General features: G+C 39.9%; 1 protein-coding gene across 1 annotated transcript in view; it reads right to left on the bottom strand.

The window, feature by feature from the left end:
• Positions 1–11,324: 11,324 nt before the first annotated feature.
• The window catches only part of ACTR3 (actin related protein 3), a 31,257-nt gene continuing 16,123 nt past the window's right edge, over positions 11,325–26,458 (bottom strand). The window contains exons 3-12 of the mRNA XM_074910315.1: positions 22,290–22,414; positions 21,632–21,742; positions 20,020–20,115; positions 19,367–19,474; positions 17,137–17,280; positions 16,263–16,436; positions 15,380–15,472; positions 14,791–14,916; positions 12,631–12,714; positions 11,325–12,226 (exon numbers count right to left, since the gene is read on the bottom strand). Coding sequence (XP_074766416.1) covers positions 12,131–12,226; positions 12,631–12,714; positions 14,791–14,916; positions 15,380–15,472; positions 16,263–16,436; positions 17,137–17,280; positions 19,367–19,474; positions 20,020–20,115; positions 21,632–21,742; positions 22,290–22,414 — 1,157 coding nt within the window. The 3' untranslated portion in view covers positions 11,325–12,130. The remainder of the gene's footprint in view (positions 12,227–12,630; positions 12,715–14,790; positions 14,917–15,379; positions 15,473–16,262; positions 16,437–17,136; positions 17,281–19,366; positions 19,475–20,019; positions 20,116–21,631; positions 21,743–22,289; positions 22,415–26,458) is intronic.

Here is a 26,458-nt window from a genome sequence, read left to right as displayed (position 1 = left end):
CTCTGCCCTGGATCAGCGGGTAAGTCACCTGCAGAGAGTCTTCAGCTCCTGGTCCTGGTGTGTGCTGCTGCCCCTCCAACCAAACCCAAGCTGATTGCCCAGCTGGCATCTTTAAAATCCTTTTAAGTGCCCTTCACAGTTTGCACAGACACCACCTTTCGAAAGCCCTGTGGCAGATATATGCACATGTACAAGCCTTGCTTCCAGAGAAGAAAATTCTCTGATTTCAAACATTCATTCCTAGAACAGAAGTTTTCACAATGGAGGAAAATAAATCCTGCATTTTCATTAATTCTCTTGAAGTTTTCCAACTACGGAAAAAATAAAATAATTTTTCTTTGGGGAAAAGAGAGCAAACAAAGTAGCAAAGTGATTTTCATTACTTTTTCCACTTCAGCTGCACTGGCAGGTAGGCGGGGATCGTGATTATGAGGAGGCTCAGGGGACTCACGGCTGCAGCAGCAACACCTCCTCTGCCTAGATCAGGGCTGAGTCTGCCAGGAGCAGCCAGCACTGCCCACCAGAGAGAGAAAAATCCTGTAGATTTCATCAGGCAGGTACAAGTGTTTTCTGCCAACAAAATTTCAGATTTTCAGTATGTTTTGAATTAAACTTTTCGCAGCAATTCTTTTTTCCCAGAGAATATTCCCTCCATTTTTTTAAGCTACTGCAACTCACTTAAGTGAGTTCCTAACACCAACCTGTCCTAAAGATTGAGAATTGCATAAAAACTAACAAATTGTTACTTGGCTATGTATTTAACAACATTAAATTCCACTCCTAAGGACCAACATCCTGCACACGTAGCAGAAAGCATGTATTTGGTCATGAAATCTGGCAGGTGAGATGCTCAGATGTCCCTCAGCTGGCTCCTGGAACCTGCCTGCATTGATCTGCAGGATCCAGCCCCGAGCAATCACTCTGTGCTACTTCTTCACCTTGCTCTGACTACTGGGGGGCCAAGGAGCTTCTCATTTAAAAGATAATTAACCTTTCAGGTGAACGCCAGGGATCCTGGCTACACACAGGGGCTACCACTGGGAAAACTGTGGAAACCTCAGCTGCCATGCTGAAACAGGGAGTGTTGGAGCTGGGCAGCTGTGGGGCTGTCAATTCAAATCCCACTTTACTGCATACCAACCTCTCTAGGTATATTTTATCTGTCCTTCTAACGCACCCATTTACAATGTGTTTAAACTTTCAGGGCATTAGAAAATACCGTGTGATTCGGTTTCTTTGTCTTTTAGAGGATGGAAAAGCCTCCACTTCATTTCACCTTAGGGTTGAACCGAGTCACAGCATGTGGTCTGACAGCCATTACCCGGAGAAAGTATTTAAATAAATAGCCCTGCTATCCAGTAGGTTTTTCAGCTGGAATAGGAGGTGGGGAGCCAGCGTGAAGGGGAAGGCTGCACTCAGCATACCTGATGAGTGACCTGGACCTCACCACAAATGGCACAGAGCCCCCCAGTCCCCAGCACCGTCTCTGGTTGCTCAGCCTCGCGCTCACCTCTGATGATATTGCCACACTAAACCCACCCTACACATTAAGGAACTGATGGGCACACAGGAAAAAACAAAGAAAAAAGAAAAACACAGAGGAAAGCATTTGCAGAGCACTACAAGATGAGACATCGACCCCCACAGATGTGGACCATCATCTCTGTTGTCCCTTTGATCATTAATTTTGACCTATTTAGCTCTGTAGGGCAAAGACAATAAATGAGACCGCCTTTCCCTGGGTACAACAGGAGAAGGAGAGGGAGCGAGGGACTGTAGGTATTTAACAGGCAGTATTTGTGCCAGCAGATTACTACTGTCACCGCAGGTTCCCAACACACTCAGTTGCCTTTGCCAGTGCAACACGTGTGCAGAAAGAAGCTGAAGTACCCAGCGGCCAAGTCCATCAGAGAAACCCCTGCAGGTGCCCCAGGACCCCCAACATCATGCAGGGAAACACGCGGCTGTGCTGTGGGGCACAGCTTTGTAGGTACTACACTCCTGCACCTCCTGTTCACCTGCTCTATAACCCACATTCAGCCCCTACACCTCAGATCCCGAGCACTCTCTCACCTTTCCCTTAGAGACAGGTCCCTGTTTGTCTGACTTTTTGACAGTTTTCAGCAGCTTCCAGGGTGCTGCAGCAAGATGTAGTCTTGCAGGAGGACCTGCAGGGCGAGCAGGAATGAAAGAACCATGAGTTGGATGGGATTTCACAGATACAGCAAAATCATCCCCCACCTCAAGGTGCTTCATATCTGAGGAAAGGCATATTCTGCAGTTTTGGACCCCACTGTCAACTTGCACAGTTCAGTAAATAAACCACATTTGACATTTTGTAAGTCAGATGAGTTAATGGAGGTGAGAGAGGAGCAGAGTTGCCATGTCATGACTTTGATAAAATCAAAGAGCATTAGGCAATAATTAGAGGAGGAGTTCTAAAAATACTCAGAAGCAAGAGGCTGACATGGCTAAAAATACATAAAGGCAAGAGGCACACGCAGCTGCTGCCCACCCCCAGCCCAGGATCACTTCTAGGGCATCTGCTCAAGCTGAGCCCTGTGACTAAAACAAAACAGTCTGGTTATGGCTCAGCTCCCCAAGAGAGGGCTGCAGGGCAAGGAATGTCTTGTCATGTGACTCCTTAATGCTGAATTTCTTGTTGAGCAAGTCCTCATGTATTTTTGTATGCATTCTGTCCCAGTTCTGTTTAATATCTTTATCAATGATCTGGATGAGGGGATCGAGTGCACCCTCAATAAATTTGCAGATGACACCAAGTTGAGCTGAAGTGTTGATCTGTGTGAGGGTAGGAAGGCTTTATAGAGGGATCTGGACAGGGTGGATTGGTGGGCTGAGGCCAGCTGTACAAGGTTCGACAAGGCTCAGTGCCGGGTTCTGCACTTGGCTCACAACAGCCCCACGAAATGCTACAGGCCTGGGGAAGAGTGACTGGAAAGGTGCCCAGCAGAAAAGGACCTGGGGGTGCTGATTGACAGCTGGCTGAACAGGAGCCAGCAGTGTGCCCAGGTGGCCAAGAAAGCCAATGGCATCCTGGCTTGTGTCAGCAATAGCGTGGCCAGCAGGGACAGGGAAGGGATCTGACCCCTGTACTCGGCTCTGGTGAGGCCGCCCCTCGATTCCTGTGTTCAGTTGTGGGCCCCTCACTACAAGAAACACACTGTGTTGGAGTGTGTCCAGAGAAGGGCAACGAGGCTGGTGCAGGGTCTGGAGCACAGGTCGTACGGGGAGCGGCTGAGGGAACTGGGGGGGTTTAGTCTGGAGAAGAGGAGGCTGAGGGGAGACCTCATCGCCCTCTACAGCTCCCTGAAAGGAGGATGCAGAGAGCTGGGGATGAGCCTCTTTAACCAAGTAACAAATGATAAGACACAGGGAAATGGCCTCAAGTTGCACCAGAGGAGGTTTAGATTGTATATTAGGAAAAATTTCTTCACCGAAAGTGTTGTCAAGCACTGGAACAGGCTGCCCAGGGAAGTTTTTGAGTCACCATCCTGAAGGCATTTAAAAGATGTGTAGATGTGGTGCTCAGGGACGTGGTTGAGCGGTAGGCTTGGTAGCACTGGGTTAACGGTTGGACTGAATGATTTTAGAAGTCCTTTCCAGCCTAAACAATTTATGATTTGTACACCTCTATCGCTCCTGCCCTTCCCTGGGAACACAGTGCCTTTGCTCTAGGTTGGATCCCAGGCTTGTGTGACCACAACTGGGCAAGCTCAGCCACACAGGGCCACCAGCATCAGCTCTCCCATGCCATGTCTCCTCTGCACCCACCGGAGTGTGGTGTTTAGCTGTGGCTTTGCAGCAGCTACAGAATGGAACGGGTTCAAAAGTGATGGGCATGGAGATTCCTACCCATACCACTCCTGCCATCCTCTCCAGAAAAAAAAACCTAAGCTGGTTTAGGCAGGCACAGTTTGGACGCGTTTACACCACACCATGCAGTCTGCATTTGGGTAAGGCTCAGCCCCATCCCTGTCTCTGCCTGCCCCAGGGTTTCAGCAACCCACCCTGCCTGCGGGCCGAGGGTGCAGGCACTTTCCCACCCCACCAGAGGGTTTCTGCAACCTGTGCAAACCTGGGAGGCCTCACAGCTGCCCCACAAATCCCGGGCATTCAGAGAAGATCTTTAGTAAGAAACAGAACAAAAGTAGAAATGACAGGTTCCCCACCGTTGCATATCATCCTCAATTAAGAAGCATAAAGACAGGATCTGGGCCCAGGAGTGCCCTCGCCCCAGGCCAGGGGCTCTGCTGCGGATGGATGCTGGCAGGAAATCTCATCCAGCACCAGAAAAAACCTTCCTGATGAAAACATCATGCTGATGGTAATCTTCTGCAAAAACAGTCCTCTTTTACAAACCAACTCTCAGGTAAAAGCACGTATTGTTGAGAAACGCCTGATGAGCTATACTGACAATACTGCTGTGACTTCCATGTGTTAAGTATCATCACATTAGGGTAATATTATCATTACCTACACTTTGTGAATGACAAGTACAACATGCTAATGGGACCTAGTTACACAAATCTCTATCAAGACTTTGATAGAGCAGAGCTTTGTCAGGCTTTATCTCTGCTTCTGGGTGCATCAGGTCTTACAAGACACCGTATTGCCCACAGCATCCTCAGGCTGCCTCCTGTGCCGCTCCCTATGACCATGTGCAAGGAAAGGTTGAATTAACTCAGAAGTGAATTGCAACGAGAGTACAACCACCTCCTCATAGTTATCTCCTGAAGTGGCTTCACATACTGCATGTGACATCTCCCCATATGTTGATCCCCCTTCGATGCATCTCTGACACCCCCTGGGCTGAGGGACTAGGTCCAGCTTGACATCCATAGGTAATCTCACACTTCTGCCAGAGCATCTTGCAGGCATCTGAGCACCCACACCTGCAGGGAGACACTGATTTATTGGTTCCAGATAGGAAAACAAGGCTCTAATCTTCCTCACTTTGATGTGACTAGAAGGCATCTGCCTTTCCATGAAGGTTTGCCATCACATGCTTTCAGTTAGAGAGATGCTTTTTTCCTGTCAGGTTGTGTCAAAGGGTTTTCCCGGCTGCGGCGATGCAGGATTTCTTGTGGGAAAGTGCCATCCCGTGGCGAAGTGTGAAACCCCAACTGCACCATGCCTGCAAACACACCAGGCAAAGCCTCCACAGAAAACTGTGACTAGTAAACACACATGTATGTGCAGCCATTCTGCAACGAGGCCAGTTACCCACCTCCATTCCCACGGTGTTTCAGCAGCAAATCTGCATTATAACGGAACTCTTCCTTATTTTCTGGCTTCCTTCGAGTTCCACCAGACACTTTATATTTGGTCTTGGTTATTATCCTTTGGGACACAGTTTTTGTTATTTTTCACCATTAACAGAGTCTGGCTAAAATGCCAGAGGCTGGAAGTTGAGAAAAAAAACAATTAAAAACCCCCCCAAAACTATTTACCACCCTGCCGGATTAAGGGTTTTGGGGGTCTCTGTCTTGGACCAGACCCACAGCTGACAGACCCCTTGCCCCACTGTGGGCAGCAGCACCCAGCCTCAAGGCTCTGCCAGGATGGAGGGGTGGGGAGACTTCTGGTATGCCTGAGTGGACACACAAAGCTGGACACCGGACACATTTCTGCCTTCCTAACTCAAGCCAGTTTAGAAACTCCTCCTCTGCTGGGCACTGAGCACAGCTCAGGAAATACATCATCTTCGGGAGAGCCAGACTGTCATCATCTCAAATCACTAAAGTTTAGACATCAGTACATCAAAAATACCTCTCATAAGACACAATACCTCTACTCTGCTGCAGGGTCTTGAGCCCATGTTTACAGGATTTCCATCTGAGAGATCAGAAAGGTCTTATTTTAATCTAACATCCATGTTTATATAAACTTTGAACCTACTTACGCCTGGAACATTTCAACAAGTAAGACGCAATAAACCGTCCCAACAACAAACAGTGCAGACATGCCAAGGCTTTGGCAAAATCCCCATCAGAGGCTGGCAGGATTTGCTAAAACACTGAACTTCCAGCAGCACTTCACAGGACAGAAAGGCAGCATCCAGCGTACGTGACCTGAAGAGGGTGGAAGGTAGCCAGGAGGGCACAGGAGCAGGGTCCAGCTACGCCTTAACAGAGGCACGACTGCAGCATGAATGGAGTAGCTGTGCGTTGTTGCTGCTTTTGCACTCCTGAGTCTTTAAATGCTGTCCCACAGCGGAATTTGTGTCCCTGTCGGCAGTGCCAGGCTGAGGCCCCCAAAGGCAGAGGCAGAGCAGCGAGGAGCCTGCCCTAGCCAGCCAGAGAAGGGCAGGAGCAGCCAGTCCCCTAGTTCAGCAGTGAAAAGGGATTAATCACCCAATTCAAAACCAGGGCACATGCAAGCCTGGGCTCCAAAACATGAGGTGTGAGCTTTGTCCCAGGACTAGTCACTCAAGCAACAGGATTAGGGAGAAAACCTATCACATAACTTCGCAGCCAGGGCGTTTAGCTGGGAAGGAGAGAGGCATTTAAGTTCCTGCTCCAGTTAATGTTAATTTATAAAAATTGTAACAGCTTCAACAAGATGTTAAAGAAAAATTTGTCCTGGATGTCCATGAAGCAGGGTGTCTTCCGGGCTTTGGAGAAGTGAAAATGGCTGCTTCAGTGCTGGCCTGTCTTCCAAACAATACACCTTTCCTGATCTGTCTTTTAATTCATGAGAAGAAAAACAAAACACCAACCAAACAACCTTGATTTTTTTTCTTTTCTCAACCTTAGCAGTGTTACATGTTCTATATCAAGCACTACATCTTCAGTTCCTATAAACTCATTGCTGTTGTATTCTCTGGGTATCCCTTCAGCACTAAATGCATTTACACTAAAAACCCTGCAAGTTTGGGAGAAAACCGCAACCACCATGCACATTACTGTGATTCAGAGCAGATGAGGTGGCTTTCCAAACCACTGTAGTAAAACAAAAAACACAGGCAACATCTTGAACCCCCATCCAAAACATTGTTCACGGGTCTCCCTCTAGTCCAGCTTCAGCAGAGATGCAGAAAGGCATCTGCCAGTTGGAGTAACACTGCTTATGAAAGACATTTATGGTAATGCACGCTACAATTATCAGAAAATGTATACAATCTATATAATACAGGAAAAGGCAGCTGGGGTAGAGCAAAATTCGAGCAACTGCAATCTGTCTGCTGGTATGGGGATTCACAACAGAGCAGCAGACCTAAACACGCAGGGCGTCGCTTCCAGTGCAGGGGAGGCACACCTACAACTAGCACAAGTCGGGCTGTGCCTTCCCTTTGGTAGAGAAGTGTTTTATATAAATTTCGAAGAGATGAGAGCTGCAGTATCCACATAGGAGCTGGGCAGCTCTGTGCTGTTTAAAACAGGAAACTCAAAAGTTTATGCTAGAAGAGGGAGGGTGACTGGCACTTGGGAGTTTATTACAGCACTTGCTTCTGCAGGAGAAAACAACAAAAAGTAAGTGATGATAACAACTAACGTATTCCTCTTAATTTTACTGCCAAGTTCTTTTGCAAGTCTTGCAAAAAAATGTTTGTCCTACACAGAAGACGACAGGGTTATCAGGCAGCAGACTGGATGGGTACTATCCTGCCAGCTGGCAGCAGGAGCACACGCAGCTCAGCGCCCAGCAGTTGCCTGTGGTCAGCTTTCCAAGTAATAGCACATTCATCCCAACACTACCTTCATGTTTAGTCACAAATGCTTTCACAAAATGAAGAGATGAGCCTGAACTGACTTGACAGTGACTTCTGATTTATTCTCAGTTCAGCTGCATGAAAATACAAGCTTTTAACCACAGAGAGCCAATTAAACCTGGAGTTGTAGTGGAATAAAACCAAATTCCTGGAGATCAGAAAAGCTAGCCAAGTTCAGCCAGACCAGTCTGCAACTTTTTAGTGTTCCTTGCAATTTTCTGTGCAGAAATAGCACTGCTTTGGCTCACCCAGCAATCACCAGGACACAATACAAGTCTCCTTCTTACTGCTTCCTAACATCAGTCCCAATAAATCCTGCATTACACAGTAAGCATAGTGACTTTATTGTACATTTGATGAGTAAGAAGAAACACCAACATGGTTTTTGCCACCTCACATTTCTACACACTTTTCAAATGCTTCCAGCTCCGCTGCCCACTGTGTCCCACAGCCGCAGCTCTGCCCCAGCTGCACCCAGCTCGGCACTGGGAGGGGAAGGGAGCTCCAGCTGTGGGCTGTATCCAGCCCCAGTCAGGTTATCCATGGGCACTTTATCAGAGAACCATGGAGAGACTGGGTAAAGCATTTTGCGTATTCTTGGGATGCTAACTACCAACACAACAGAATTTTGAAACCAAGAGAGGGAAAAAAGCTAAATTTGTACATGGGTGCAAAGTGTAATGGCCTCCTTTACGTAACTTCCCAGATAACGAGCCTTAGGGGAAGAAAAAAGTGTAATTTAATTCTAAACTTTAAAAAAAAAAACAACACACCCAAAACGCTTGCCTTTGTAATTAACTATTTGGATGCTTTAAACCCAGGAGAAAACAACAATGGGAGGTACAAGTTTAAGGAAGGCAGAGGGTTTTTCCAAAGTTGCCTTTTATTCACACTGTACAGTGTGTTTTACACGATCCCTCAATGATCTACCCAGTGACTTTCAGCATCTCCACCACCTCACCAGCAACGGCAGCTCAGATTCAGATCCAGTGTTACAGGTGTATAACACCTATGTGAACCATTCCCAGAGTTATTCTCAGCATACAAGAATGTAATTGAGTATTAAATCTGGTGTGTTTAAGTACTGATGAGTCTCCGTTCAGTCCAAGTCATTAATGGGAGCTGCTCATAGATTTTTAGTTCCCTAACAGACCAGAAATCAGCCATTGTATACCTTCTACAAAATGATCTCTAGATTATGAAAAAAAAAAAAAAATAGATAACACATTGCAAAAACTCCCACTTCTTTCATTCTATGAGAAACTTAACATGTTTTTAAATTACAGCTACAAGAAAACAACTGTTGTGTAAGGACACAGGTACCTTCCCCTCCTTTCTCTTCTACACAAATGACTAATAGAAGTTTAAAGCAACTTTTTCGGAGACAACACTGACACAACACACCTTCTTTTTGGAGCATGAGATTTCTAGTTCTGCACACAAAATCAAGAGTTGGTGCAGAAGGTGCCTAAAACCACACTGTCCTGGGCTGCTTAGCTATTTTTATTCTGTTTTGGCAGCACAGATCCCTTAACCTAGGAAAAAAATTCCTGGTCTTTCTCCTGAACAAACTGAATTCATGATGAAAACCCCAGTAGGGCCTGCGCTTCCCCTACTGAATACAGCTAGAACACAAAACTCATCTTATTTTACATTTGGCAGCAATTCCTGCTCTCATCCTGACAGCTTTCACACTCAAATGTCAACTCTTCCTCCCATCAAAGAGCTCATATATGAGCTGGCCTCTTTCTTTGACATACCAACTACTTGCTAATTCAGTTATGATTGTGCCAGATCCTCAGTCCAGCTCTAGAGGGCTCCCCACCACCAGGCAGTGCCTGTTTCTGTGAAATTCCAACCTACCAGACCTGTCTGAAGCAGTTAAAACCATCAGCACCGCCTGGTTTTTCCTATTCTCTCCCCACTCTCCTGCAAGAGCCCAGCTGCTGCAATGCAGGACATGAGAATGGCCCATCTCTCCGTGTTACCCACATACTCAAGAATAGCCAAATTCTGCGTATTTGGATGCCACCACTCTCTAACCCAGACACTGTTTGCAGACCAGATCCACCCAGCACCCAAGCCCAAGGCATCAACAACTTACGGATCCCTTCCAGGCTGTACGACACCAGATTTACATGAAGAGTCTCCCTGGTAGTGCCTCTCAGAGCCTCCTCACATTGTCTGTGACCACTCAGCACCTGCAGCCCAGCTCCCATCCCCTGGGCTCCCTCTGCACCTCAACTGAATTCTGCTGGGGCCTTCTCACTGCCTGCCTCAGCTCCTCCAAGATGCAGCAAGAGGCTTGAACATTACAGCAAAAGGAAATGGGGGAAAAAACACACCTGATTTGGGTTCCAAGAGACCCACGAAGCAGAGCTATGGTCACATCTAGGGTTAACTGCAGCACAACCTTCAGCTAATAAACACCAGGCCTGTCCTTCAGCTCAGAGTGTGTTGCCATACCTATACATTTTGTACAGCTTTGCACATAATCCTAGAGATCTACACATAGCTCTGTGTGACAGGAACCAGTATTCATTCCTTTTCTTCACATTTCCTCATCATGCTATGTATCTATGTATCAGGAATTTTTGACTTTTTCAAGTGAATTTAAGACTCTTACTTTCTAGAGGACAAAAAACACCAACCTTGCCTTATCTTCAGGTTACTGCAGTGTATCAAGAAATCCAGTCACTAGAGCATGACAGTTGCAGAACCAGAGGACTGTTGGAAAAGCACAGCTTAATTTTACATATATTTGCCTATTGGTCTTTCTTACCACATGAATCAGTCAACAGTTTTGACTAGAAAAGTCATTATTTGACAAATTCCCAAAAAATGATAGGAAAATGTTAAAATATAGTTTTGTAATACAATTATTTAACATTTTCTTGTTTGCACAAAGATTCTATTCAATTCCAGCATGTGAAGTTTTATAATGCTTGCTCTAAAATTACTTTCCTATATTTATCCTTGCTTTGGAGTCTCATTTATCATGCTCTGAAGCAATGAGAAGCTTTGGCAATTGATAAACTGAAAAAACACCTGAGGTATCTTTACAGCTCAGAAGAAACCAAGAGATCTCCCTCTTGTGGTTTTCTACATAAACAACCTTAACTACACTTGTGAGTTCAGAAGTGTCTAAAGGAGAGGTTTCTTTCATCAAATATTAACAGAAATTGTAAGCAATGCCATTCAACATATGAAGCATTCTTCCTAGAAAGAATGAGAAAGAGATTGTTTTCACTTTATTTTTATCTACATGGTATTTTCTTGCAGAAAAACCACAAAGATTTAAAATGCAGTGCTGTCTCCTGTATATCACCACTTGAAAGAAAGTGAGGGGGAAAAGGTTACACAAAGTAGATGAACAAACCCAACAATGGAAGAGATGTTAGGTTTATATAGGTAAGTGCTATCTAGATGAACATATAAACTGCAGTTCTAAAATGCTCACACTTCAGTTTACACAATGCACAATCATCTCTACCTTACAGACCAATCTTACTCTTCAAAAACCACAGAGGATATGTAGGAACCCATGCTCACAACTTCCCATGTAATGAGATTAACAAGTCTGACACAAACATAAAAAGAAATTTTGTGCCTTTATTGGAATGGTGTTAGGCTTTAAATACACCAATTTTGATAACCTGATTATTTGGTTTAATTAGAAATGACACTACAGAACTGCAATACTGGTCCAACAGTCTTGTCTTTACTTTTTTTTTTTTAAGCAAGAGATAGTATGAAAATGCACCAAGTAATCAGAAAGCACTAGCAGGCATCGGTTAATCCAAGATAACAGCTTCCTAGTTCCAAAAGCACTCGCATTGTATGGAACCCAGGATTTAGACTGGTCATGATTTGCAAGAACTAGTTGCATGAGTCATGACTCTTTTTTTTTAATTTACTTTCAAGTTGGTCACTGGTAAATTTTTTTCCGCAAATATTACAGTTTCTTTAATTCATATTTTTCCTCAAAGTATAAAAAAGTATGAAATATAAACAAGCTCCTGCATTGCACCCATGAAAGGGTACAATGGAAGCATTAGAGAGCTGACTATCTACACACCATCAAATCCCATCAAATCTTGGATAATTCATTAATATACAAAATATCAGGGCACAGAAAGAACTAAAATCCACTTTTTTGTTTTGTTACGCACAAGTTCAAATAATCAATCTAAAGAAAAAACGTGATCATTTTGGCTTTCCACTACATCCGCATGTTGAGACACTTATTAAAATAATCCTGCTTAATTGTGTTTGGTCTTTTTCTTATTGTCAAGTCATGTTTGTTATCTTAATACCAGCCATCAGACAAACAAGTAATCAGAAAGACTCCTCCTCCTCCTCCCCACCTCCCTGTCCCTGACCCCTCCAAGGTCAGCTTTAAGACATGACTCCAAACACAGGGTTGTGACGACAGATGCTAGGACCAATCTCTTCATAATCTTTTTTGGTATGGCATACTTGGTAGAATTCAGGCTGTAAAGGGAAGGAAAAAAAGTCAGTCAATGGTGCATACATTTTTAACAACATTAACATTTATGCAGCAAATAGAACAAACCAAATACAGATAACCTGAAAGCCCTGAAATTAGTATTACATCATGCCTGGCTAAACACTGATGCATGTAACGTATTTTGCCACAAAACTGAAATGTCCTCTTTAACAACTCACACAAAGCTATAATTCAGCTTTCATTCAGTCTTTCAAATCTTTGAAGAAGTCTAACGCAAAAACTTCAAAGGGGGTAGGGAGGGTATATTTGATACCTGAGCCCTAACAGAAATCCCCCAATCACGTTTAATATAAAGTGAAGAAGAGATGAGGACTCCAAAGGCATAGCCAGAATGACTAAAACATGCTCAGCTTTACAGCTAACTTACTGTGGAAGCCAGCATTGATCCTCCAAACCAAACAGCATATCTTTGCATATGGTGTGTAATGACTTGTACATCAATGGGCTTAGGCTATAAAAGGAAAAAAAGGAATACATTAGAAGTTACTTCTGCTGATAAAACTTGTATCTTTTTTAAAAGGAGTGTGTATTCCAAGGTTACTTTTCACAAATTAGTATTTTCATAAATGCTGGGTATGTAAATTTACCATTATAGCATCAGATAATTCAGACTAAGAAATAGCTCTTGCTTATAAATAGCCAGTTACCTACTTTATCAGACATTAAGAGATACGTGCATTCACACCAATTTTCTCCCAAGAACTCCGCTACAGTGTTCCTCTCCAATTATCCACATTCTATCTTCTGATGAATTGCTTGAGGGAAATTTCTTTATTTATGCAGTTGTAAGAATAGCTCCATACTACTTAGCCCTTTCAAAAAAAAGCTCATTTTTAAGTTTCAGGTCATTATTTTAACAAAGCATTAGTTGCAGATTGAAAGTTTATCTAGGACTAGTACCAGAATCATGCTTTTCAAAACTACAACACTCATTCCAGTTAGCTCCTTTCCCTCCATATCCATACAAGCCTTCACTCATTACTTATGTATATTGCCAGTTTTGATAAGCACAAGTTTCACAAAGCACTAATTTGTTTGTTCCAGTACAACCTGCTGAAAGCTGAACAATGTGAAACAGTATCTAAAAATCATTTGTAATTACATTTGCAAAGTTCAAGTCTGTGATTACTTGCAATGTGTAGTACTCTGAAGAATCACATCACATTTACTTACTCATATCCTGTTTCCTTACTAAGTGGTAAAAGTCTAGTAAGGAGAGCTGAGAATAAACTAGGTTACTTCAACCAGAGAACTGTTTACAACTAAAGTTTCAGAGTTGTCTACACAGCATGTTATAAAGCTATGCTGGGGGTTTTAAGGATTGATTGAGCTCAGCCAGCTAGATTAGTACTAAAAAATAAGGAAAATCACTTCAGTTTTGCCTTAAAAAGGAAAAAACAGAATAATTTTTCTCTCTGCTGCTTTTACATATGCAGAGTCAATACAAAAAATGAAAGAGTTAGATCAGAAGTCAATAGTGGAAAGAACATAAATTAAGGATCATGTAGTTTACTGAAAACATGAATTCATTTCATAGGATCATAGAATAATTCAGGTGGGAAGGGACCTCAGAATGTCTCTAGTTTGGCCTCCTGCTCAAAGCAGAGTCAGCTACAAGGCCCCAGGGCTCGGTGTTGGGGCCACTCCTGTTTAACATCTTTATTGATGATCTAGACGAGGGGATCGAGTGCCCCTCAGTCAGTTTGCAGATGACCCCAAGTTGGGTGGGGGTGTTGATCTGCTGGAGGGTAGGGAGGCTCTGCAGAGAGACCTGGACAGGCTGGAGCCATGGGCTGAGGCCAACTGGGGAAGTTTCAATAAGGGCAAATGCCGGGGGCTGCCCTTGGGCCACAACAACCCCCAGCAGTGCTACAGGCTTGGGGAGGAGTGGCTGGAGAGCTGCCAGTCAGAGAGGGACCTGGGGGTGTTGATTGACACACAAACTTTATGTCTGTTGTCTCTAATGTGCCCACTACTCAGCACTGCAAAGGGCCTAGTCCCACCTTCTCGATAATCTTCCCACATATGCCAAGGGGCTGCTCTTAGAACTCCCAAAGCCTTCTCTTAGAAGTCAGTTCCCTCAGCTTTTCTTCACAGAACAAATGCTGCAGTCCTCTGACTCTATGTCTTTGAGGACAATGATTTGCAACTAATCAATAAGGGTATGTAAGGACAAAAAAAAAAGCTGTGGAGTGATCAACTGCTTTTAGGTAACAGGCATAAGTCCCATCCTTTCATTAGGTGAGACTGATTCAGTTCAATAATAAGGGATAGGCAGCACAAGTGTATAGTATACCTGAGGAAATAGTACTGTATCTTCTTCCTACAGTGAAATGATTATAGAAACATTTTCCAATACCAGTCTAAAATTTTCTACAGTATAGAATCTTTTCAGAGATCTGTATAAGAACTTTAAATGAAAATAAAGACATTTCAGCAAAGAACATCATTGCATTATGTTACTTTCACATATTCCAGGTTGACGAGGGAAAGACACTTGTTAAGTGCATTAGCTGCAAAAACTAACCTTCAGTCTGCCACCACTAAGTTCTTCACTAAGTTTCAGTCTGGCATCAACAGTCCTTTTCAAGTCTCGCTGTAAACGGCGACCAAAGTCCCTGAACATGGTTGAGCCTCCAGAGAGGACAATATTCTGTTTTGAGTAACAAAAATTATTAACCACTTCTGAAAATGCGTCTAACTTCATCCAGTTCTTAAATTCCAAATATCTAGGTACAGTTTTGAAAACTACAGTTAGCAGGTATGCTTTTAGTTTAAGGTTTAATTTATCTATCAATTAAGCATGACAGAATATGAATTTACGTAGGGATTGTCACATTAAAATTGGCTGCACTTTAAAATCCACTTACATATTAGCACATTTCACTTCTTCCACTCAGATTTACGTTTCCCTTATTTCTTTTTCTATTAAATAAAAGTTTGAGTAATGAAACGCCACATTCTGATAAAGGGTTAAGTGAATAACATAAAGCCTTCTGCATATTGCACTCATCTCTAGAAAAATGGTTGATTTCGGGTTTGGTTTTTTGTTGGGTTTTCAATACAGAGCACAATCCTTCTAAAAAGAGTATTTTAAATTCATTGTAACTACTGACCTTATACAGAGGACGTCTAACATCAATGGGACAATTCTGAATAACTTCATCTACTACTTCTGAGATTGGTTGCGTAAAGTCAGGATTAGCAAACTACAATCAAGAATAAAATCAAGACAAGTCAACATGTAGGACCACGTATTGCATAGGGAAGGGGGTAAAGAGAAAAAGAGAAGATAAAGAACCATCCTATTATACTAGAGAAGTCATGCGAACTATTAATGGAAATAGTTATGTTAGCTAGTTTTGCTGCCATTTATAAAAGGTTTGAAAGAATAATAAAGTATCTATTTTGCCAGCTTTTCTCTTTGATAGTTTTTGTTAGCCATAACACGTCAAAGAATGCATGCCCTTCTTAGATGCTGAGCACCAGAGCAAAACAGTGTAACATGAAAAAAGCTGCAACAGGAAAAAGTAGAAGGATTTGAGGGGGGTGGGGGGTGGGGGTGTGGTGTGGCAGGGCTGGTAGAAGGAAAGCTTTTTTTTTTTCCTAACGCTGGAAGAGAGACTGAGGGCACAAAGGCAAGATGACAGAATATTTAGAAATTTGACTTTTCAACAGACAGGTAAGAAAACAGGATACAATGTGGTGAGACCTGGAAATTCTGTTTAAAACTTGCAAGAAAAAAAATATGGGGTTAGTAATCCATTTACTTTAAAAAATTCAAATACAGTGCTTTGTTTAGGTATCATCCTGAATTTATATATGAATTACTAGCAATCAAGAATCAAAACCACACTGACTTACAATAGCTGGTATCCATTTACAAATAAGGAGCAACACATGTTAGTATAATCACTTCTTTACAAGTTTGCAAAAACTATATGCCATCATCTGAAATGTACCTAAACCAAAAAGTGTAGACAATTCAAATCAGCTTACCTCAGGATGGAAGAAAATCTCTGGTCCCAGGAATCTCTCATAGCCAACATCAATAGTAAATTCTTTCTTTGAGATAGCATTAATTCCAGTATACTGTTTAATCCACTTTGTACCATCTGTGTCATACTTGTTGAATTCTTTTACTAAGTCAGGGCAAACATAACTAAAGCGTTCCTGAAAATTGAATATGTAAAGTTAGAAGTATCTTAAGTACAGCAGAGAAAATGGCATAAACTTTTTCTAAAAGTGTCAATTTAAACTTTTAAATGTTTTAAAATGGCAGATACAGGATAGGCCTCAAAAACGGCCGAACTGACATTTACTGTATACAGTTAGATAATGGCTCTGCTACTACAAATCATTTTTGTGTGGCACTGAAAGCAGCACATCTTGCTGAGCTAAATTACTTTTCTTCTATTTTTCCTCTAAACTTCTACGATGGCAAGAAATGAGTTCTAAAGTATATTGAAGAATTGCCATAGAAACAAGGTTTAAGTGTACTTTAAGCTGAATGTCTTTCAGAATAGCTTCATACCACAAGAAAGAACCTATCAACCTTCAGAAAGAATAAAAGAGTAATTACAGCTCTTTGCATTACACATCCCACCTAGAACATTTCCTACTGAATATTACAATAATAATAACAAGGCAGGGGAGGAAAAAGGGGAGACTACAAGTGAAAGGTGAAATTCTAGGCCAAACTGTGTATCTTAAGGTATTTCATGTTATTATATTATTTAGACATTTCTGTATTATTTAGAAACAGAGTACCATTACTTGGAAGGACAATGGTTTTAAGAGATTACTGTATTTTAAAAAATAGATATCAGGCTCTGTTCTAAAATAACCTTAACGTCTGCAATGTTCACATTACCTTCACTGCTTTAGCTGTTTCCAAGGATTGTTCAGGAGGAATTCCTACTTCTCGCTCCCTCAGCAACTGCTGAATGAAGTATGTTATATCTCGCCCAGCAATTGGAATGTGTTTGATACAGCTGCCAATCACGTATCCTTCAGCCTGTAAATAAAATTAATTGGGAGAAAGATACTGTTAAGAACTCCTTTCAACAAAACTTAGGAGGGAGAGAGAAAGATATGGAGTCTAAACTCCTATTCACTACCTCTGACTGTGAGACTGAAGCCCTTTAAAACTGGCTCATTAGCAGAAATCCAATTTTTCAGTAGGCTTATTTTACTTGTTAAAGTGTTTCACTTTGCATTGGTTCATAATTCTTACAAGGTTAGGAGGAACAGAAAGGTCACTAGTACATAAGGCAGACAAATAGCTATACTCACTATTCCTTGGCCTTTATTTTCTCTTCAAAATGAGGTTACTCTTACCAAAAAGGTCAAGGAACCTTGTATGGTGAAATATTATTTTAGAATAAATGATGTGGCTCTGCAGTCACAGCCACTGATGTAAGACGTTACAATCCACATGAACCAAAATTAATTTTCTGAAAGCAGGGAGAAAATGCATCATTTCAGCACATCAATTGAGACTGCTTAGAACATCAGACTGGCCCATACGCATCCATCAGTCTACCCTTGTAAGTCACACTCATCTTGGCAGCCACTATTGAGGCATTAAAAATATCTGGTCTAAATGCAGAAACAGAAAGTGTTCAAAGACTGGCCTTCAAGCTCACCAGGCCTGCTACATCCAAGCAAATTAATCCAGTTATCACACTAATCTTAAATGCTTAAAATTTCCTATTTAGACCTTACATTCACATAAAAATTTCTAAGACATAAAATAATTAAGTCATTAAAAATGTACCACTATTGTTAGCTTCACTACAGAGATAAGCATTTGTTAATTCCTCTTTTTGTATTATAAGTAGTATACTATTGCTGTCAATTTGTTCAACATGTTTAAAAATTCCAGAAATTAAGCAAATCTCACTCTACAAAGAAGCCTAATGCTTCAAGAGGAATAGGATACCAATATCAGGTACCCACAATTCAGGAAAAGTTCAACTATCTTAAACAGCAATTTTAACTATTAAGTACATTTTTTTTAAAAAGTTTACCTATAGAAGGTTTGAGATACCAATTGTCTCCTCTGTCCTATTAAAAATATGCCATCTTTAACGAACAGTCTGAACATTTAGCCACTATATTCCACCAAGATTAATAAGAAATTGCTACATCATAGCATGTATTTACGACCACCAATGCTACTCTTTGATATAACAGATTTTTTTAATATTGAGGCTACTGTGGTATGAAAAAGCTTTGTGTAATCCTAAAAATTGCAACCTAACTTCATTTTGAAAAGAAAAATGTATCTGGTGAGTAGACATGCATTTAACTTCCCAAGGAAAGATGGACAGAGAGAGACATCACCAGCCACTTGAAATAAAGAACACTGTAAATATTCCAATTATAAGATTTCATATATGAAGCTTTGTAAAAGGAAATACATACCTACAGCAAAACCAGTAATCTGACAGTTAAGTAACTGCAGCTGCAAGTGTTAATTATTTAATAAAACATCATACGATCATACTAGCTTTTGCTTTTAGTAGCTTGATATACTGGAACAGATAATCAACATAAATTAACATTAGGGGCTTTTTGTTTCAGCCAGGTAGAAATTTTTTCTTTTTGTTTGTATTGCTGATGTATGATAACATACAAACATTGGTCAACAGATGAAGAGAAATTGTAAACAATACTACATCTGCTCTCAAACATTTTGTATTGTTTCTATTTTATACATGAATTTACTGAATTAAACAAAAAGAGTTTACAACAGTCAGTCCAAAAAATTTGAAATAGTATATTGACTCTTACCAGCAAAGCAAACTGGAAATATGACAAAGCAACACAATTTCATTGGTCATTTAAGCATGGCCTTGGCAAATCACCTTCTAAGGTAAGTCACTGAAAGACAGTATGCTCTGACAAACTCAGGGTGCAGAGAAGGTTAAGAGTTTCTGCACTATAAACAAAACCATACACCCACAACCCTGGAAATTATCTGACTTTTTTGAAGACTCCTAACTATACTTCAGTTTGCGTAGGTGTAAGCTTCAGAGAAGGTACAGGACAAACTGTTCTCCAGTTAAATTGTTTCTATAGGTTTGGTGTATACTTACCACAGGAATAACATGAGTGACACCATCACCACTGTCTATAACTGTGCCGGTCAGTGTTCGTTCTCCTACTTGTCTTGACGTCCAAGATGCAGCTAAGGCAAGGACAGCCTTGTAAAAGTACACACACAAGAACCAAATCTTAATAAAAGCACTGCATTACAGACCCCACCTTCCACTACACCTCCCAATAATACCCAGACTAACACCCTCACAGTAATTTACAGCATGGAAACTGATTTAGTAACATTATGTATTTTGTAAGCTGTTGTGTACACAAAGAAGCAGCCTAGAAATACTTTTTGATTCCTGCCTGATTTTTTTAGCCATATTCAAACATCTTTTTTGCTACTTCACACTGTGAGGGATTCAATTGTCAGCCTAATACCATTATAATGATGTGGTGTGTTGGGCTTTTTCAATTTATGATGCAACAGATACTGTACTACTTAGAGGACACCTTCTATGCATGTAACAGAGGAACAGTATGTAGCTAACACCACAGAATCAATGCATAACAAACGTATAGGAGTGAAACTGCCAACCAGAAGTACATAAAAGTATTCCAAACACCACTCATACAGTTCTGACAGCAAAATTAGTTTTAGCTCAAGGAGAAATACCGTACGTCTAATTTTTAACAGCCCTGCCCTTACCTGAACAGCAATATATAGCCCTGGAACATTGAAAGACTCAAACATGATTTCAGCAGTATATTCTCTATTTTCTGGAGTATTTAATGGAGGCTCAGTCTGTGAGACAAAACAAACAAGGTTTACTTATATTCAAATCAAACACTTGACTTAAAGAAAATTACCAAAGCCTAAGTTTTGAAAGGTGTCACTCACCAAGTGCATGTAAAAAGTGTGCAAAAGGTGCTTTTAAAGGCAAGTGATGCAATTAAGAACATCTAGGAACTCCTCTGACAATAACAGAATTTATGCAAACTGCATTGCAAAAACATGATGATTTGAGTGAAAACAGAAGTGCAAGAAAAACATAGTAATTACTGTTTAAGAATTTACATTGAAGGCCCCCTTTGTGAGTTGGTTAGCTCATTACAACTTTTGATTTCACTTGAAAGAATCAAGGACTATCAATCTAAGTATGTCAAAGGATGCAGTTTAGCACATTTGAAGAATGACAATTAATTTTAAAATTTCTTAGTGATTCATTACAGAAAAAAGCTATTTTTCTTCAGAAGGCAATCACTATAAAACAAGTTGCTATGATCAGCTGTAGAAATGTACTCAACTGAGAGAAGCTAGCAACAACATAAAATACACTATGATAGTATGCTATAATTTTCACTGAAATACCAAACATACTTAATATTAATACTCTCATCTGAAAAAGGATTTTGAAGAGTGCTAAAGAATATTTGAGAAAAAAAAAACAACACTCTTCCATTGTATCGACCATGTAATAGGAGGGTAAAAGAGGAGGGAGACAGACTCTTCACAAAGGTGATAGGACAAGGGGCCATGAAGACAAACTGCAATGTGGAAAACCCTAAATAGCTCTTAGGAGAAAAAAAAAGTAACATGAGGGTAGTCAAATATTGGAAAAGGGGCCCAGAGTTGTTATGGAATCTTGATCCCTGGAGATATTCAAAGCTTGGCTTGACACAGCCTTGAGCAAGTGGACCTAATTAGCCCTGCTTCGAGAACATGGTTGCATTAGATGTTCTTTAACAAGTATGGCCAACACCTCTCATTCTAATTTTGCTCTATAAACATCACACTAAAACAAACTGCCCATTTCAATGGCATTAAACAAAATGCTAAGCAATAGCAGATGCTTCAGAACAACACTGACCTTAATTCTTATCTAATCTGCTCAAATATGACAATCAATCCTTCTAATTTCACCAAAAAAAATACCACTCTCTAGACACATCCTCCAGGTGTGGCAGCATTGTAAAAACAAAATAACTACAATCATGCAAAGACAAAACACACAAGTATTTATTTTGCCTCAAAATGTAAACTTGGTCATTGAATTCAGTGGATAAGTAATAGTAAAAATGTGATGAAGCAGATTGGAGGGAAATTAAAAGAGAATAGAAAAAAGGTTGCAGTTCAGACATTTGACATCTTTAGAAAATTAAAGAACCTGGATGGGATAAGCCAGGTCAGAAAAGTTCCAGGTAATTTATATTTAGTTTTCAAAACGAGCATATTGATACTTAAGAATTGTTTCGTAAATCAGCACAAACATTCTTACTAGTCATATGCAATTTCATAAGTAATACATAAATTTACCTACCAAAAGAAAATAATGATCCTCAGGTTCTGCCCTTAGATACTTAAAGATTACTTGCTCCATAAACCTCTCCATCAAGTCCCAGTCTTCAACTATACCATGGCGAATAGGCCACTGTTCCAGAGGTATACCAAAATATAATTGGAGACAAAAGGGGAAAAAAAGGCGTTTTCAACTGCAGTAAAAGCATACAATCTACATACACAGGAAATCTTGCATTAGGTTTTCTCTATTCCAACCCGACACCTATTCAAAATTCAGTTTCCAACCTCAAATAGCAGAGACAATACACTGTGCTTTTCTCAATACAACAGAATGGTGGCACTAGGATAAACCAGAGGTTCCCCCAGTCCAATATCCTGACTCTGACATTGCTGACAGAAGATGCAAAGAACATGAAAGAATGTGATATTTCCACTTAACACTCTCCCAGCCTCCTTTCACTTCAAAAGAAATACATATTCATGTACTGCTTTGCAAATTCCCACAGGCTCCTAAAGGTCAACAAAACTAATACCAAACCTTATTCTCCATTAAAACAGAGTTAATAAGAAAGTAAGATTAAAAATTAACCAAAACACATTCTTAAGAAGCTGTTTGCTGTATAGCTGATGCTTTCTAAAGAGTATTGGAAAATTTCTTTAAACGTTTCCCTTAATACCTTGGTTGCATAAGTTGGTTTTTCTATTGCTTCATCCCCAATAAAGAAGTCTAAATCATCAACACCTTTCAAAACCCTCCTTTGTGCTTGATCGACCACTTTTGCTGATTCTTTGATAGCAATACCTTTAAGAGAAGACACAAACAGTATTGTACATCATATATCCTGCACTAAAAAAAGAAAACATCAACATTCAAAGATAGGAACACACTGTAATTGTATTCACCCTTTGTTTCAGGCATAAGCACAGAAAAGCTGAATAAAAACCAGACAATTTGCATTCTAATTATAGGTAAACATAATTAAGATTTATAAAGTAACACAATACAGACCTAAATACAGATTTATAAAGTAACACAATACAGACCTAAATACAGATTTATGTGTTAGACATTCAACATGCAGTCAGGTAGATAAAATATAAAAAGAATCACTAAGATAGGGTATCCCTACAGATGTCATTTTATTCAGCAAGTATGGTAATTTTCTGCACATTTCACTAATAATAGTAATTAGAAAAAAAGAATGCAGTCATAGAAGTTGTAAAAAGAGCAAGAAAGAAAACGTGCTGCCATTATATAAATGGATGTTTTACTTCAATTGCACCAATTTGATTTCTGGACACATTATGAAAGTGAGATATGGCACACAAGGGACTGAATAGCAACTAAATAAGCAAAACGCATATACAAAACAAAGCAGGAAGGAAGAAGTAGAAGAAAATGTAAGGCATACAGAAAAAGAAAATTGGACAGGAATAAAGTAGTATTTTTAAAAGGACAGAAACTTGTATGGCCACATGATACACCTTTAGACGCTTTAAAGCGGATTTTCACAAAATGTATGTTTAATTTCTCCCTACTCCTATCTTATCATTAAGAATAGGATAGAGAATTTCATTTAAGAAAGACTGAATCTCTTCAAGGAATAGCTGGCAAAACTTAAGAGCTTATATCTTGGCAATTTATTCCTTCCGGGATAATTACTCATCATAAATAAAGAAAAAAGTTTTTATCAGAAAAATACTGGCTAAGGCTAAACACAAGATCCTGGAAAGATGGATCAGTGATTAGATATCACAGGAACACAGATGTTCCCTTCCCTCATCTCCTACATCAGCCCCCTGGATACCAGGGCTGTAGTGCCAGCAATACCTGCTGTATTTTTTTTCAAGTCTTACTAATTCCTTTAAACACAATCCTTTACAGAAACGAGGAAGTTCATGTATATGAGAAACATTAATATCAGCCTCAATTATTCAAAAGTCCCAATCCAAAAGCTCTTTCAAAGGCAGAATTATTTTGTTAATTCTCACCTTCAGTAAAAAGTTCTGTTTGCTTACAACTAAGATTAAAAAAAGTTATGAAAACAGCTGCTGCAAGCTCAAGCCCACCAGACACAAGGCAGCACAGCTACAGGATCTGACAAATCAGTAGCATGCCAGGGTAAGCACCATCCTTTTCTTCCCATTAAAAAAGCAACAAAAGCAAAAGCTGTGCAGCCAGGGAAACTAAAAAGTTAAATGTTGTGAAAGCCTTAACAGGATAAGCCAGAAGGCATTATTTTGAGCTCTTCAGGAAGAAAACTGAATCATACTGTAACTTCTGTAGCAGCTTACAGAAGAGCAGAGGAAGCAGAAGGCTAGAGGAAGGCAAATACCACAGGGGGGGGTAGATAGGAAGTAGAAGCTAAAATCATGGGGAATGAGATGTCACAAGGCCAGCGTTTGCTGCAAGTGAAAAGAAGAATCTTGCCAAATACTTTTCAGTTCATCATTACACAGCTCACACATTTTGGGAATGTTTTCTGTCCAGATGTGTGTTATCTTCAAGAATTTTCAAGTAAAATACAAATCGCAGGCCACAGGATTATAGAAACTTTTAAGTCAAAGTGGAAGTGGTTTCACCCTATTACAAGCCTAAAATAAGATGGGAGCTTTCAATATTTTGCTGACCTTGAGGCTAGCCTGTTCAATCCTGGTTTTGAAAGTCAGAAATGAGATGGAAAGAACCTGAATCAAGAATCATATCCTGAAAATATAAACAGGAAAATAAATCTTGCTGCTGAAACCAGAACTAGGCTACTTGCAGTGTCTGAAGATGGCCAGCACTCCAGTGGTATCTCAGAGCGTTTGCCTTTGATTTGCTGGCACAAGATTTTAGAGCTTTTAGAAAAAAGGGGACATACTTACATCACATTCACTTCTGTGCTTAACCACTACTCAACCCATTTTTTTTCTTTTTAAAGGTAAAGAAAGTGCCATCTAACACATAAACTGTCATAGATAAACCAAAATAGTAATTCTGTAGTTTTGTTATCTGAGTAACGGAAAGACCTTGACTTCTATTTTAACATACAGCAGGAAAAGAGGATTAAGTGAATAGAAATCAAGCAAAATTAATAATCTGCTAAGATCTAAAAAGCAGCCAAGGAAGAAAGCAGCAAACCCCAAAAAAATCAGCCCAATATATTCTCATTTACTTCACGTTCCAAACAGGCATATATTGTCTCTACAGAAGCACAATCAGAATTAAATCAAGATCGCAACATCAGAAGATAAAAATCTGTTTAGAGCATGAGTGAATAAGATAAGCAGCAAGTGAACAAGGCAGAAGGAATGCTGCCCGAACCTGTTTAACAGCTGACATTTTTTATAGAATCAAATTGATAAAATACAACCACCATTGCTGGAAGTCAAAGGAAAAACCAAACCATTTTTCTACTGGGGATACTATTAAGGAAATTAAAGACACCAAAGTGCTTTGAAAAGATCCACAGTTTTTTGTAACATTTTACTTTGAAACTAGGTACTGCTATGCTCTATTTCCGTTTCTCTAATGTAGATTACACCAGTGCTATTTTATTTCATTTAAGGCAGAGGATTAATGCAAACTCATGCAGTTAGTGTAATTATCTAACTTGGATTACAGTAAAAATGAGAAAAATGCTTTTCATTAATAGAATTGCAGTCAAGGATCATTTCAGCTGTAAGAACATCTAGACTAGGTGCTTTTTTTTTGAAGATACAACACACTGTATCAAAAAGCTGTCAAAAACACCCTCATTTCCCCCCTTTCTCTTCTACTTTAATAGCATGCCTGTTGTATAAATTTCTCTGCTTAATGATCTGACAGGTTATTTCATTCCCAGAATTTGTTTAAAGTGTCATGATAGCTCTTCTTTTCTGGAACAAGAAAGTGATTTTAAAATCAAATAAACCAAATCTGAAGATGCATAAAAAGTATGTAAACGCTATTTATCTTAAATAAAATAACCATTTGCCCACTAAAGAGTGCTACGAAGTTTAAATAAAAATGTAAGGTTTTTTCCAATGGTTTGGTAACTTTAATCTAATGTTAAAATTACTTTTTGTGTGAAAAACAAAGCAATAGAGTGTATTTTATATGCCACTGAGATAAACCAAATTAAGTTCATTTGGAAAACCAAACAAATTAAAAACTATATATTAGAAGCTGATATAGAAAATACTGAAAGGATTCTCTCACTTGTATGAAAACAGCACACATTAAGTGAATTAACCTTAGCTTTCCATGAAAATTGCTTTTTGAGGCACATTTTCTAGAAAAATTAACACAGAGCCTGAACTACCAAGTTCTATTTCACAGTGATTGTGCTTAAGTATTATTAGTTCTAGCTCTTTTCCTGTTGCATTTACAAGGAAAACTTTGTGTGCCAATTATTCCTTTTTACCAGGATGTAATAAATGATTACTTTGGCACAGATGAACAACAACAAAATGCCAAGTGGTGTAGGAGGTTAAAAGGTGAAGCATTTCTAAAGGATGCTGACTGAGCTCCACTCTCTAGAGTAGAGCCGTATCATTTCAAGTGGGAGAAATAGTTCAGAAGACAGGGAGTGAATAAACAATTTTACATGGGGAAAAACCCCAAAATGTTTTCTTGTTCTATTTGCAAAACATAGTAAATGAACATACCTGTAATACTGAAAAATGCCCAGCAAGTATAACATTTTAATCCCTAAAGATATTAAACAATCCAATTTTTTATTTTTTTTTTTTAGTTACAGTCAACTTAAGTTTTACCTAAGAAATCACTAACAGGGTAAGAACCTTCTAATAAGTAAATATACCCAGGCTACTGAATTCTAATATCATTTCTATTCCCAACAAATTAACTTCACTTTAAATA

Source organism: Athene noctua, chromosome 7 (assembly GCF_965140245.1).
Source record: "Athene noctua chromosome 7, bAthNoc1.hap1.1, whole genome shotgun sequence".
NCBI classification, from domain to species: domain Eukaryota; kingdom Metazoa; phylum Chordata; class Aves; order Strigiformes; family Strigidae; genus Athene; species Athene noctua.
The sequence above is the reverse complement of the archived record's forward strand: the minus strand, read 5'-3'. Positions and strand labels throughout refer to the sequence as shown.